Source organism: Phyllostomus discolor, chromosome 7 (genome assembly GCF_004126475.2).
Source record: "Phyllostomus discolor isolate MPI-MPIP mPhyDis1 chromosome 7, mPhyDis1.pri.v3, whole genome shotgun sequence".
NCBI classification, from domain to species: domain Eukaryota; kingdom Metazoa; phylum Chordata; class Mammalia; order Chiroptera; family Phyllostomidae; genus Phyllostomus; species Phyllostomus discolor.
Window position 1 is genome coordinate 10,687,673 of NC_040909.2, and position 13,915 is coordinate 10,701,587.

A 13,915-nucleotide genomic window follows, 5' to 3' on the forward strand; every position below is an offset into this window, starting at 1 on the left:
CTTTTTATTACTTTTTTATTGTTTATTCTATTACAGTTGTTTTAATTTTTCCCTTTCCCCTCCTTCCACTCAGGCCACCGTTCTCACCCACAGTCAATCCCCTCTCCATTGTCCACGTCCATGAGTCATTCATACATGTTCTTCGACTAGTCCCTTCCCCTTCCTTCCACCATTTCCCCCTTCCCTCCTGCCCTCCTATGTGAAGATGTGGCTTAAAAGGGACTAAAAACAGCTGGGTTTTACTAAACCATTGTTTTTTCTCTCCATTCTACCCTTTAACTTGAAGGATATTGTTGAACCCTAGTAAAAAAGCAATTACCAGGATTAGTATTTATGACACTATAGTCATATGTTAACAACCTTTCAAGTGTAACTGTTATCCAGGATAAAAAGAATAAACTGCCCCTCTTCAGTAAACTTGTGTCCTGGCTCCCAACACCCAACCCTCAGCAGATTTATTGAAATAACTTGGAAAGAAGATAGTTGGATATTTTAGGGTGATTTTCCCCCATGTATTGTAATAAACATATTTTCCCTGATTTTGTCCTTCATAGTTCATGTAGAAATAACGGAAGATAAAAAGAAAATTTGAATCACCCATAAGGTGACCACCAGATGATAAGCATTTTGGATTAAGGCTCATCATTTTGGTATAAACCCTTCTAGTTACTTAAATATGTAGTCCTTTTACACAGTTGAGATTGCACAATATTTTTCATTTCATAGCTTCCCCTCCTTCCCATTAGTTATGAGCCTATGTCATGAACTCATCTTTGTTGTAAGAATTTTCAGGGCTGAAGTACATCCTATACTATGGATAGATCATAATTTATCCTAATCATTCTCCCTCCCCTTTTTTTTGGATATTTAGGTCATTTCTAGATTTCTTGTTCTTCTAAAACTACTATGAACATGCTTGAACTTCTCTCTGTGAATCTCTGATTATTTCCTTAAGGCATTAAAGATATTGTCAAAAAGCCTTTCAGAAATAGTACGGGGTAGTCTTTTTGTAAGATACAAAACTGCCTCTTCTTTTTTCGTTGTTCTGATTTTTGTAATTCTCTTCTAGCTGATGAGTAACAGTGTTATCTCATTATTTTATATTCATTTATTTGGTCATTTGTGAGACTATCCAGGGTTTCACAGGAAGGTAGCCATAGGTATTTCTCTCCAAAGAATTATGTTTTAGCCCTTGTCTCTTTTTAAAATTGAGATTGTCATCGTTTATTATGTTTCCATATAGTAAGTCCAGTTTGTGACTTGCTTCTTGTATTTTTGTAGTGACGTTTTTAACTCACAGACCTTTAGCATTTTCATGGAATTGAACTCCCAGTCTTGACCTTTTCTACTCTCTTGCATTTATGAACTCTAAAACGAAGTAACTAACTATTCACCTTTGGTTTTCCAATTTTTTTGTACTTTTTTTTGTTTTATTTTGTTTTGTTTTAGTTTTCTGTTGAACTCTTTCAACCCGTCCAAATGTATGTTGGAACTGATGAACCCTCCGAGGGTCTACAGGGAGAACCACTCGCTGACTGTCCTTCCACAGCTACGTCAGTGCTGTTACAGTCAGACCCCGCTATGCCTTGGCCTCAGAACTCATCAAACCCTGCACATGTCGCATTTTGATGAGAAAAAAATGTTTCAGCCCTTGGTGCTTGCTCGAGATGGGACTCTTTGCACTTGCCAGAACTTCTATGAGTCACGGCACTGCAAGAGAAAACTACTAGTTGTCAGTTTCGGCACTCGTCACGAGTTCTGAAATGAAATAATGATGAGTAACGAGGTACCAGTGTACTTGGGAGTGTGTCATGTGGAGTCACCTCTGTAATATGCAGCTTGATTGCAATCAATACCTGCAATTTGGATGTCTGGTCTTGGGATTTTTAGATTTCAGCTAACATTTAAAATCACTGTTTTGATCAGTCCATAGCAGTTTTGTTTTGTCTTTTGTTACAGAAAATTTTAAACATGCAAAAGAGTATATGCTAAAATGAACCCAAAATACCCATCACAACATTTATTGATTTAAGAACATCCTTATGCTATCTATGACTTCACCCAATGCTGCCACCAGATTTTTAAAATAGAACAAATCACAGACATCGTATCATTTCATCCACAGATATTTGAGGGAGGGAGAAAAAAAGGGAGAGAAACATTGATGTGAAAGAAAAACATCAATCATTTGTCTCTTGCACACACTTCAACTAGGGACCAAACTTGAACCCAGGCATGCACCCTGACCAGGAATGGCACCAGTGACCTTTCCATTTGCAGTATGCAACCAGCTGAGCCACACCGGCTGGGGCAGAACACCTCTTTTTAACTGTAGCCACAATTCTATTATCACAGCTAAAAAGGCTAGTACAAATTCTCTAAATTTGTCAAATACCCACTGTATGTTCAGATTTCCTCGAGTCTTTCATTTTCTTAAAATATTCATTTATCTATTTATTCTCTCATTGATTAATGAATTAATGTTGAAGTTTGTTTCTTTTCAAATAAGGCCCTCCCACTTGACAGCTCCCTTGCTCAGAGAACCAGGGAGATGCTCCAAGCCGAGGTCGGCCCCCTCCCGCCTCAGCCGCCTCTCCTCCGAGGAGTGCTGGTGTTGCTGCATGAGGTGATGGTCCAAGACCACAAGCAGGGATGCTCATTTTCATTTTTCGAGGCTTTTTCAGTGGACGGAGCCACTTCAAATTTAGGATTACTGGGAAAGATATATGTGGAAATATGAATGCTGATCATTCATATTCCGGACTCTGAGGTTTTCATTTAATCTATTCATTTGTATCTCCTCTTTCTACACTGAGAAACCTGGTTCCCATTGGCACAGGAGAGGAGAGCATCAACATTGTCCATAATTACCAATTTTCTTTATCCTGTAACACACAGATAGGACAGTCTCAGAAAAGTATCAATACTATCATAATGCATATAATCGCTGAAGACACTTGTGTCTGCCAGGCATCCTGAAACAACCTGGTTAACTTCCAGGGCTCTATTTTCTTTTTTTTCAATTTTTTTTTTTACTGTGGTTACAATACACTTAACACAAAATTTACCATCTTAGCGTACAATACAGTGGCATTCGGTACATTCACAATGTTGTGCAGGCACCACCACCATCCGTGTCCGTAGCTCTTTTCGTGTTGTAAGACTGAAACGCTGTATGTATGCGTTAAACAGTAACTCCCATTCTTCCTTGCCCCCACTCCTCGGCAACCACCCTTCTACTTTCCGCCTCTAGGAATTTGACTACTCTAAGTGTCTCGTCTAAGTGGAATCATACAGTGTTTGTCTTTTGTGACTGGCTTATTTCATTTAGCATAACGTCCTCAAGTTCATCTTCTTTGTCTTATTTCTTCATTTGTTGCTTTCTGTTTTATATTCACGCATGGCTCTTGACTTTTTCCATCTGGCTCATTTCTCTTAGAACGATATTCTCAAGATCCATCCATCTTGTCACAAATGGCTGTATTTCATGTTTTTGTATGGCTGAGTAGTAATCCATTGTCTATATGTATAATATCTTTGTCCAGTCATCCATTGAAAGAATAGAAACTGGTGCAGCCACTATAGAAACAGTATGGAGGTTCCTCAAAAATTTAAGAATAGAGCCACCATATGACCCAGCAATCCCTCTTCTGATTATCTACTCAAATAATTTGAAAACCTTTGTTCATAACGAGGTGTGAGCCCCTATGTTCACTGCAGCATTATTCACAGGGGCCACGACATGGAAACAACCTCAGTGTCCTTCAGTGATGCACTGAATTTTTATGAAGTCCAGTCGGTCTATTTTTCCTTCTGCCTTGGGTGTCATACCCAAGAAATTATTGCCAAATCCAATGTCATGAAGCTTTTATATTCTGTTTTTTTTTTCTTAGAGTTTTGTTGCTTTTCATTTTATACTTATGTCTTTGATCCATTTTGAGTTCATTTGGATATACGGAGTTAGGCGAGGATTCACCTTTATTCTTTGACATGTGAGTATCCAATTTTCCCAGCACTAGCTCTCCCAGTCTTTGAGAAGACTGACCTCGGGCTGTATGTTTTTGGCCCATACCAGTAGTGTAAATTCACACCCCACACCCTCATCCAGGCAGGCCTGGATTCCCGAATCATCGGGAAACACTGTGTTTTTACCCATAGAACAGACCGAGACAGTTTCGTAGTTGTCTTTCATTGCCACCAAATTCTGTTTTCAGTCACCTTTTCGTTGGCAGCACTTGGAGAGTCCCAGATTCATGCAGGCACCTTGGCATAAGCCCCCTGCCTTTTTTTTCTCAAGACCATTTGTAGTTATTAAAGCCTAAGATCCTAGTTTTTACAAAGATTAGCAAATGCTCTTGGACAAACTGTGGCTTTAGAATTAATTTACTGCTCTGTCTCCCTGGTCCCTCTTGATGTTCAGACCTCGAGATGTTCCTTCCTTGTGTGCAAGTTCAGCTGTACACTTGAAAGGGGTTCTGTTCTGTTTTCTCCAGGATTTCTAGATATTGTACTTCCCTCCAAATTCCAGGAATGAAAATCCTAGTTCGCTTTTCTATTCTTTCTTGCTCAGCAGTGAAAACATTTAAAGCTAATTTTTTTTTTAGAGTGGCTCTGGATAGATTCTGTGAAATTTTATTAGTAGGATCTATGCGCTCATTTATTTAGAAGAATTTTAATTGTAACTTTGTGGGATTTTTTGTTTAAATTTTTAAATATTTTTGTTGCATTGTGGTTTGATTTATGCAACCTGAAATATATCCAGTTTTGTAAAGATTCTGTAGGTGTCTGCAAAGAATTTGCAATCTTTGTTCATATTCTAAAAGTGAAGTTTAACGGATAATAGTAACCTTGCTCCCTTATTCCTCAACTTAAACCCTCTTCTCTTTCAGTCCTCCCCTAGGGTCCAGCCTCTCTTGCTTGCCATTGGAATTTTAGGAATTATTGGTAGAAGTATAATATAACTTTGAATCTCTTTCTGACAATTCAGAACTTGTTTTTAAAAATCTGTTACTAATTAGCTTTCATCTTCTTCATATACTTAGGCGGCCAAGACATTTTTTTGACGGATGAACAGAAGAAATACTATAATGCAATGAAAAAACTAGGATCCAAAAAACCTCAAAAGCCTATTCCAAGGCCTCTGGTGAGAACAATTGATTTTAAATATATAGATCCATTAAGTGGTTATGGGGACTCAGCACTCAGCACTCAGAATAGAGCCCGGCATCGAGTGTGCCCTCTCCAGTTTTTGGTTGAATGAAGGAATGTCTTAGGGCATGCGCAAAGTCCATCCCCCCGAGGATGAAGTGTCTGTGTTGCACTAAAAACGTCTGTAAATGTCGGGGGCAAGTATTCAGGGTTTGTACAGTAAAGAGTTTTTGACTACGGAGTTAATGATAAAATTATATTTGGGGATGTTTAATCTGTCAATGGTGGGTGGAACTTCAATTTATCTGAGTCAATCTAGTGTGTAAGTACCAATCTCACTTTCTAGGACTAATTTCACTTTGAAATTCTTATCTGAACGTAAGCGAACACAAAAGACAAAGAGAATTTTGATTTACATGTGTATGCTATGCAGCCACTAACTCAATGCCAGTTGATCCCAGGTTTGGAATTAACTAAGACTCATGAGACACAATGTGTCTCCCCATAGGTAGCAGTTTATTTCATGAAGGATGTGAACCTAGCGATGCATCCCACAGCCAAATAGAAGTTTCAATGACATGGATGCAGCTTCTAGGCCCCTCCACTGTCCTGGACATGTAAGGCTGCAGAGGTTGAACTCAGAGTGGGTGTGGGCTATTTACAGCAGGGAAGCAGCCACCTTGCACTCCTTAAGTGTCTTTTATAGTATGTTTGTCCTGCGGCTCATCTGGGAGTAGGGGCCAGGCCACAGGCCTCCCAGTGTAGCTGTAGGTCACCAGTCAGGCCTTCACAATGAGTGATTCCAACAACCAAGGACAATGTCACCAATGAGCACTGCATATTTATCTTAATTTCTGCATCCCAGAGAGCAGGGTTGCGTGAGATACATCTAATATCATATCCCCAGATGTCCCTGAGCTGGACCTAAGACTTAACGTCAGCTGTTAGCTCTTTACTCACAACTTTACCTTGCCACATAATCATTTTTAATCCATAAAATCTAAATATTATCTTTTGACCTTTGGAACAAATGGATAGCAACTGCATAGGGGTGGGGAGTGAACACAGCTGTTTGCACCTGGGTCTTGATGGAGTTCATTTCCAGCCGTAGAGCAAGGGATCTGGAATCATTCTGGTTCTTCTAGAAGCATTCCCCACATGGTGGCTTTCTTATGGGGTTTAAAAACCATACAAAGAATGGTTTTTGACCCTCTACCACTTTTGGTAACTTATACTCATGATCTGCTCCATTGGTCCAAATACTAGGCTTCGACTGTAAGGCCAGTGCCTTCCCTCACTCACATTTATTCTCACTCCTCGTTCTGCATCCCTGAAGAGCACCCCTAAAAGTATTTTTTCTCCAGGTCCTTTTGACTCCCTGGGTGCTTTCTCACATAGGAAGCACACTTGACTTTCAAGTTTCTTCTCCAGACTCCTTGCTAAAAAGCTTCAGCTTTAGCTTTGCTCCTGGTGCAAAGTTTGAAAGACACCCACTTAAATGTAGTATCCCTCCGATGCTGTCCCTACCCTCTTCTCATTGTCTTCGCTCTTCCTGCCGATATCACTCCCTCTCTTGGTTTTAATTCATATCAACACTAATGCCAATAAACTTCATATCTGCCTCCCACCACTCTACCTGAACTGCAAACCCATACCTCTACTAGCTCGTGGCCCTTGGTTGCCCACTGGGACCTCAAACTCAACACACTCAAAACACATCATTCCCTTCCAGAACTCCTTACCCTCTGTTCTCTGGCTGGGTGAATGGCTCCACCAACCAGAAAGGATAGCTTCAGCTGTCCTTCAAACTTTCTCGGGCTTCATCAGGCCTTCAACTGAAATGCTTCTATCTTTCTCCACCATTACCACCACAAACCAGCATCATCCTTTGCCCGGATTACCATAACAGATGCCTGGGGTTCTAAAGATGAATTCTTAGGTGTCTATGAGATCTCTATATAGAATAGTGTCTGTATATTTTGATTAAATGGTTATAATAGATAATTAATATAAACAATATATTGTAAAACAACCAATGTATAGCCAAGAATGACATATAATATCAGTGTCTTGAGTTTGTGTTTAAGAACCATTTTTTCACTAAGTAAAAAACAAAGTGATGCTTCACAGTAGTTGAAGAAAATAGTGGAATAATTAGTCATTTCGCTGCACACGGTAGATTAGGCACGCAAGCTTGAGTTTGTACAGAGCAACTAGCACGTGCTCATTTTGTGAGCGGTGTGGCTTTCTATATACAAACCGATATGCAAGTCCCCCATCAGCAATAACATGAAATAGCCAGCTTTTCTGTTTCCTGTTTTAGTAACCATTCGATCAGAATCCCATTGATCTAGCCTTATCTTCAAGTAAGCAAGAATTAGAAAATTATTTTAGTTAAGTGTAAGGTTTGATGATTCTGAACTGACAAATGGAGACTCAGAGATGGTAATTCCATTTTGTCCAATATAATTATGTGAGCAGGTATTCTCTGCATTAATATCACTGAAGTTCAAAACATAGAAACAGATAAAACGTAGAGACCAAAGTTTATCTGTTTATTATTAAATCCAACAAGAGCTGTTTTATTTTAGCAAAACATCATCCATCACATCAAAGTTATATTGTTACTAAGAATTTCTTATTTGTACTTTTTGTTTTAAAAGAAAATTAAAGCTATAAGCCTACAGCTTAAAAACCAGTTATTTAATTAAATTGAAATAAAAATAAGTATATAATAATTTTTTGCCCTTTATAAAGAGCCTGTGCATTTTTAAAAAAAAAAACTGCTTTAATTATAGGGGAATAAATTCTGTTTTATGTATGCTTTTCTTTTCACGTGATTTCATCCTTAAAACTCCAAGTGATTTGTGATTCCTTTCCTTTTTTTTCCCTCAGAACAAATGCCAGGGCCTCGTGTTTGACCTGGTCACAAGCCAGGTCTTCGACGGCATCATCATCATCCTCATTCTCCTCAACATGGTCAGCATGATGGCTGAATCGTATGAGCATCCCGACGTGGCGGGAGCGAATAAGCAGCCCTACAAGAAGAAAGTCATCCTGGAGCACCTCAACCTGGCCTTTGTGGCCGTCTTCACAATTGAGTGCCTCATCAAAATCTTTGCTTTGAGGCAATACTACTTCTCCAATGGCTGGAATTTATTTGATTGTGTGATCGTGGTTCTTTCTGTCGTTAGTAAGTAAAACGATGAGCCAGAGGGGTTTTAATCTGAGAGCCAGGAGTAAACTTGTAAATCTTACTATTCACAAAGCAATAAATTAGGCTTAATGTGATTGCTGAAAACATAGGTGTGCTAATGCCATTGTTTACCAGGAAGTTGCTAGGAGACACAGAGTAATTTCCATTCCTTGGACTGTCTACACAATTGAAATGGAGAGTTAAATAATAGTATGGGTCATTTATTCAGTGGAGATAGATGAAATTAAGGTGGCTTAAAAGTTTCTGTGGGGATACCTGGTTTCTCCAGGTAATTAATTCAAAGTTCTACCTTTCCTATGCGACTGTAAGCCCTAATGAACATTTTATAATTTTAAGGATTTGGCATTTAATTTCCATGTTTTTCTTTAGTTCAAAATCCATGTGGATGTCAGATCACAATTATGATGCCCTTGTGACATCATCAGGCCCTCCCTAGCCCCCTGTATGAGACCCCTGCAACCCATCCGAGGCTGGGGTTCCGCAGGCCGAGCAGTACTTGCTCCTCACTCCGAGTCCTGTGCTAACTAAGCCAAGGTGCGGACTGTGCTGTCTCAGCTGCTTGCCTCACTCTGTCATCGGTGTAGAATCCCCCTAACCACGGGCAGGATTAACTATGAGGCTTGTAAAGGAGAAAGGAGGGGGCAAGAGGGTTAGCGCCGTATTCTTTCTTCTTCATGGCTAAACCATAGCGTTTACTCTGCTTTTTTTTTTGAAGTCTTCTTTTAACTAAACCAATGATTTGACTTTTTATAACTGTGTAAAACTGCCCAGGGGCCCCTTCCGTAGTTCAAAAAGCAGTGAAGACAACTGATTTCACAGGGGGAAGCTTTTGTGCTATTTCAGAAAGGATGCCTTAGACAGATATGTTGGATCAAAATATTTTGGTGCCTATCACTACAGCAGCAATGAAGTTTTCCAGTGAGCATGAAAATGGTATAGTCCAGAGGCTGTTCTGGTTTCTAGGCCAGGAGGTTTATGCAGATAAAATTTACCAATAGGTCCTTCCACGTGCTTACAGTTAAACAGACCTTTCATCTTTATTAGTGGATTCAAATGCTGGTGAAACTGACAGAAGCAACTGAGCTAGCAAATGGGGGCGGGGTGAGTCTGGGGCAGCCCTCCGGAGCTTCTAGAGCCCTCCTCCAGTGTGCAGAGAGCAGGTCATCCATTCCCTGTTTCCTGAGCTCCATCTGGGCAGTGCCAGGCATTGTACAGTCGGGGGAAAATCTCTGACTTCTGTCCTTTGAACAAACGTTAGGCGGTTGCAGTGACGCTGCATAGCACTGGATAGCATTTTGCTCCGATGGCTGAGCAAATGTGCACCTTGAGCCAAACCCTGCTCACCAATGTGTTCAGCATTTTGCATGCCTTTGCTGGTAGGTCTGCCATTCAACATGTAGCCTCTGCACTTTCTCAAGCCCTTTCCTAAGCTTTTAGAGAAATACAGAATGAGTGGGTGAAAGTGAACCTCTCTAGGAGTTAACAATCCAGTTGAGGTATTAAGACATACCTTAAAACTTTAAAAAAAATTTTATTTATTGATTTTAGAGACAGAGGAAGGAGGAGAGAGAAGAGAGAGAGAGATTTTATTTCACTCATTTATACTTTCATTTGTTGCTCCCTGTATGTGCCCTGCAAACCTGTGACCTTGGTGGATCGGGACGGTGCTCTGACTAACCAAGCTACCTGTCCAGTGCTGGACCTATTCACCTTAGAAAGGTGGAAAAAGATAGAGAAGTCAGTTGAAAACCAAATTGCATGGTACACAGACAAACTGAGCTCAGAGATGTGAGAGACTCCTGTGGACTCGATTGCTCAAAGAACTATTCGTGGAGGAGGCTGGCCTTAAAGAACGGGTCTCCTCCAGTTGTTGCTGAATTGGGACTTAATACATTCTACATCTCACCAGGGTTGGCTGCCTGATTAACATGTGAAGTAAACTTCTCTGGCACAATTGGGCAGTCATTGAAGTGTGTCATCAATTAGTTCTCTCTAGTCATCAGGTGATGGCAGATAGTGTTGGCTGCCCATCACTCTCAAAGACCTTAGAGCAGCGGTACCCAACCTTTTGGCACCTGGGACCAGTTTCATGAAAGACAGTTCTTCCATGGATCAGGGCTGGGGGTGGAGAGAGGGTGAGGGGCTCAGGCTGTAATGGCTGAGGGAAGCCATATCTAGGGGTGGGGAGGAGGGAGTTTGGGGACCCCTGCCTCAGAGGACTGCCCGAGCAAGGCCATGTCTACCCAAGGCAAGCATGCTTCAACCTTTCTATAGCATTAATATTCGGGCCAAAATGTGGGTTGTTTTAAATCTTTGTTTCACTTGCCTGCAGTGTAGGCAATGAGAGAGCAGGGTGACAGTTTAGGCCAAGTGATAGGCAGTTTGCAGAAACCTCTGTTTGAGATGCCATTTCTGAGGTGTCTGCAACAACAGAGAAAGTATCTCCAGTTTAGTCCCTTCGACTTTTTGACTTTACACTTCAGAAGTCCTTGGAATTAACATGTTAGCAAATGTGAGAGGCCCGAGGAAGCTTTTGCCCCGAGACGAGGATCCTAACACCACCGTCTTCCTGCTGCCCCGACCTCACCTGTGGCAGGCTGTGTTCAAATTCCTGTACACAAATAAGAACCTGCCCCTTTAAGGAACTTTGAGATTAGGGGTTCTACAATTTCCACTGATAGTTTAGGCATAAGCCAACCTTCATTAGAAGAAATTTCCCTTGGCACTCTAATCTAGAAGACTCCATCTGTAGTTTATCTGTTTTATGTTCTATACATTCAGTAAATGTGGAACACTATTGTATTATTACCCCATGAATGGCTTGAAATGCCCAACATAGACAATATGCTTCAAGTGCATGAGATAACTCACAAAATAGCCTTTCACAAGCTGCGTTTTCTTTTTCATTCCTTGGGTCTTTAACTGTTTTAGATATCCTATCCCGTCTAAAACTGTATGGCCCTTGGAAATTATTTTCCAAGTTAATGCACAGATAGGTATTTTACCTTATATGGGTAAAGAAAAGTCTTGATTTTGTGCACAAAGTAAAAGGTGTTGATAAAAGCTGGTCCCACTAAGATTCTGAGGCAAGAGAGCCAGTCTGGGTCTGGACCTGGTGCGCCTGCTGGAAGCTGACTGTCTCTCCCCCTTCTCCCAAGGTGCGATGATCTCCGCCATAGAAAACGAGAAGAGCATTCCTTTCCCTCCGACGCTCTTCCGAATTGTTCGCTTGGCTCGGATCGGCAGAATCCTGAGGCTTGTTCGGGCAGCCCGAGGGATCAGGACTCTCCTTTTCGCTTTGATGATGTCCCTTCCCTCTCTGTTCAACATCGGTCTTCTACTCTTCTTGGTCATGTTTATTTATGCCATCTTTGGCATGAACTTATTTTGCAAAGTACAGCCAAGCGCTGGAATCGATGACATATTCAACTTTAAGACTTTTGTCGGCAGCCTGCTCTGCCTCTTCCAGATCACCACCTCCGCTGGCTGGGACGCCCTCCTCTACCCCATGCTGACACCGGAAGCCTCCTGTGGCTCTGACGGGAAGAACTGTTACCTCTCTACCATAGCCATCACCTACTTTGTCAGCTACATCATCATCTCCTTTCTCATTGTGGTCAACATGTACATCGCTGTGATTTTAGAAAACTTCAATATAGCCACCGAAGAAAGTGAGGACCCTTTGGGAGAAGACGACTTTGAAATGTTCTATGAGGTCTGGGAAAAATTCGACCCAGGAGCCACACAGTTTATCGAATATTCTGTCCTTTCGGACTTTGCCGATGCCCTCCCCGAACCTTTGCGGGTGGCAAAGCCAAACAAGTGTCAGTTTCTAGTAATGGACTTGCCCATGGTGAGCGGGGATCGCCTTCACTGCCTGGACATTCTCTTCGCTTTCACCACTAGGGTGCTCGGGAACTCCAACGGCCTGGACAGCATGAAGGCAATGATGGAGGAGAAGTTCATGGAAGCCAACCCCTTCAAGAAGCTGTACGAGCCCATAGTCACCACCACCAAGAGGATGGAAGAGGAGCGGTGCGCCGCTGTCATTCAGAAGGCCTTTCGGAAGTACATGGGGAGGGCGGCCAAGGGTGCCTTGGAAGACAGGCCGCGCTCACCACTACAGACACTCCTCACAGGGGACCTGTCGGGCTCCACGGTGGCCGAGGGCAAGGTCCACTGCGACTGAGCCCCTCGCTGCCACCTGTACCTCACGGCCTCGCCTCCAGCCTCTGAGCTCCAGGGACCCACAGCTCAGTGTGTGAGCGAACAGTGGACTCACTGAATTAGCCGTTCCGTTGTTTTGTTTTGTTTTGTTTTCTCACTAAAAGAAGTGATATTTCAAGGTTCACTTCAAATGGATTTTACAGTGCCGTACGATACGGCTGCCCGGCTGTGCCCGCTGGTACTGGTTTAATAAGAAAGCAGACGCTAGAAAGGGCTGTAGAGGAACACTAACATTAGGGTGAAACAGTTCAAATTAAGTCAAAGCAGAGTAAGAAGCAAACAAACATTTTAAAATGTTAAATTGTGTTTTTCCATCTGTTTTGAGGTGCGTTATCCAATCCCTTTGTTTGATGTTTTCCCCGCCGCAAGTGTGTGGCTTATCACATGTAGCTCTTTTGCACGCTCAGTAAAAACCCAAAACCTGCCAATAAAGGAATAGCTCATTGCAGATATTTTTGCCAGCGTTAAATATTTGGGATTTATTTCAAACCTAAAAGCATGATCTTGACTTGTCAATTACCACCCTATCTTTCACCAGCTACAATCTCTGTTACATACATTTGGATAAATAAATACATAAGGAAATAAATAAGTGAGACTTTGATTTTGCATTTTATTCAGATAGTACACCAAGGAGCCTCTTGCTCCAGGGTCGGGGACACAGTGGTTTCAGTGTGGTGCTTTGCTTGGAATTAAAGGTGGGAGCAAGGGGCGCACTGATCAGTATTTATAGTTGGTTCTTCAGAAATGAGAGAGAGTCAGGATTTGTAGCATGTACTGGTCTCTGTGGTGACTGCTCCCATCATGGCTGATTCCAAGCTACCAACATGATGTTTCTGAACACGGAGTTGGGGAGAAATGTTCGCCACCGGGTTTCGTGAGCTGGCCCGCACACCACTGGCTCCAGCACACCACTGGCTGGAACCAATAAGAAGGCCTCACTTGACTCTGGTTAAAAATCTGTAGTGGCATCTTTGATGGAGAAAGCACCCTCTCAGCAGCCCCTGGACCCAGGGTGGGGACACCGTAGCACATAGTGGTGAGCGGGGCATCTTAGCCATTTGCTGAGCCCTACGTTTGTTCTGGCCGGATGTCTGCATGAACCGCAGCCCAGAGAACAACCCAGGCCTATCCAGAGGGCCTGGCCCTAGCAGTAGCCTAGGACTTCCCTAAAGACTGGACATGCCCGGAGGCCAGACAAGACATTAGGCTGGCATCCCCCAAAGAGACTAGACCAAGGGCAAAGAACCCACACTGTGATCATCTAAGTGTGGACGCCGCTGCAGAAATAGCCCCGGAACCTTGTGCCTCAGATAGACTGGG

The 13,915-nt window shown here is 42.2% G+C and overlaps 1 protein-coding gene across 1 annotated transcript in view; it reads left to right on the forward strand.

The window, feature by feature from the left end:
- SCN11A (sodium voltage-gated channel alpha subunit 11) overlaps positions 1–13,184 on the forward strand; it is a 77,908-nt gene extending 64,724 nt beyond the window's left edge. Inside the window, exons 25-27 of the mRNA XM_036030496.1 lie at positions 5,039–5,143; positions 8,044–8,341; positions 11,524–13,184. Coding sequence (XP_035886389.1) covers positions 5,039–5,143; positions 8,044–8,341; positions 11,524–12,554 — 1,434 coding nt within the window. The 3' untranslated portion in view covers positions 12,555–13,184. The remainder of the gene's footprint in view (positions 1–5,038; positions 5,144–8,043; positions 8,342–11,523) is intronic.
- Positions 13,185–13,915: the final 731 nt, after the last annotated feature.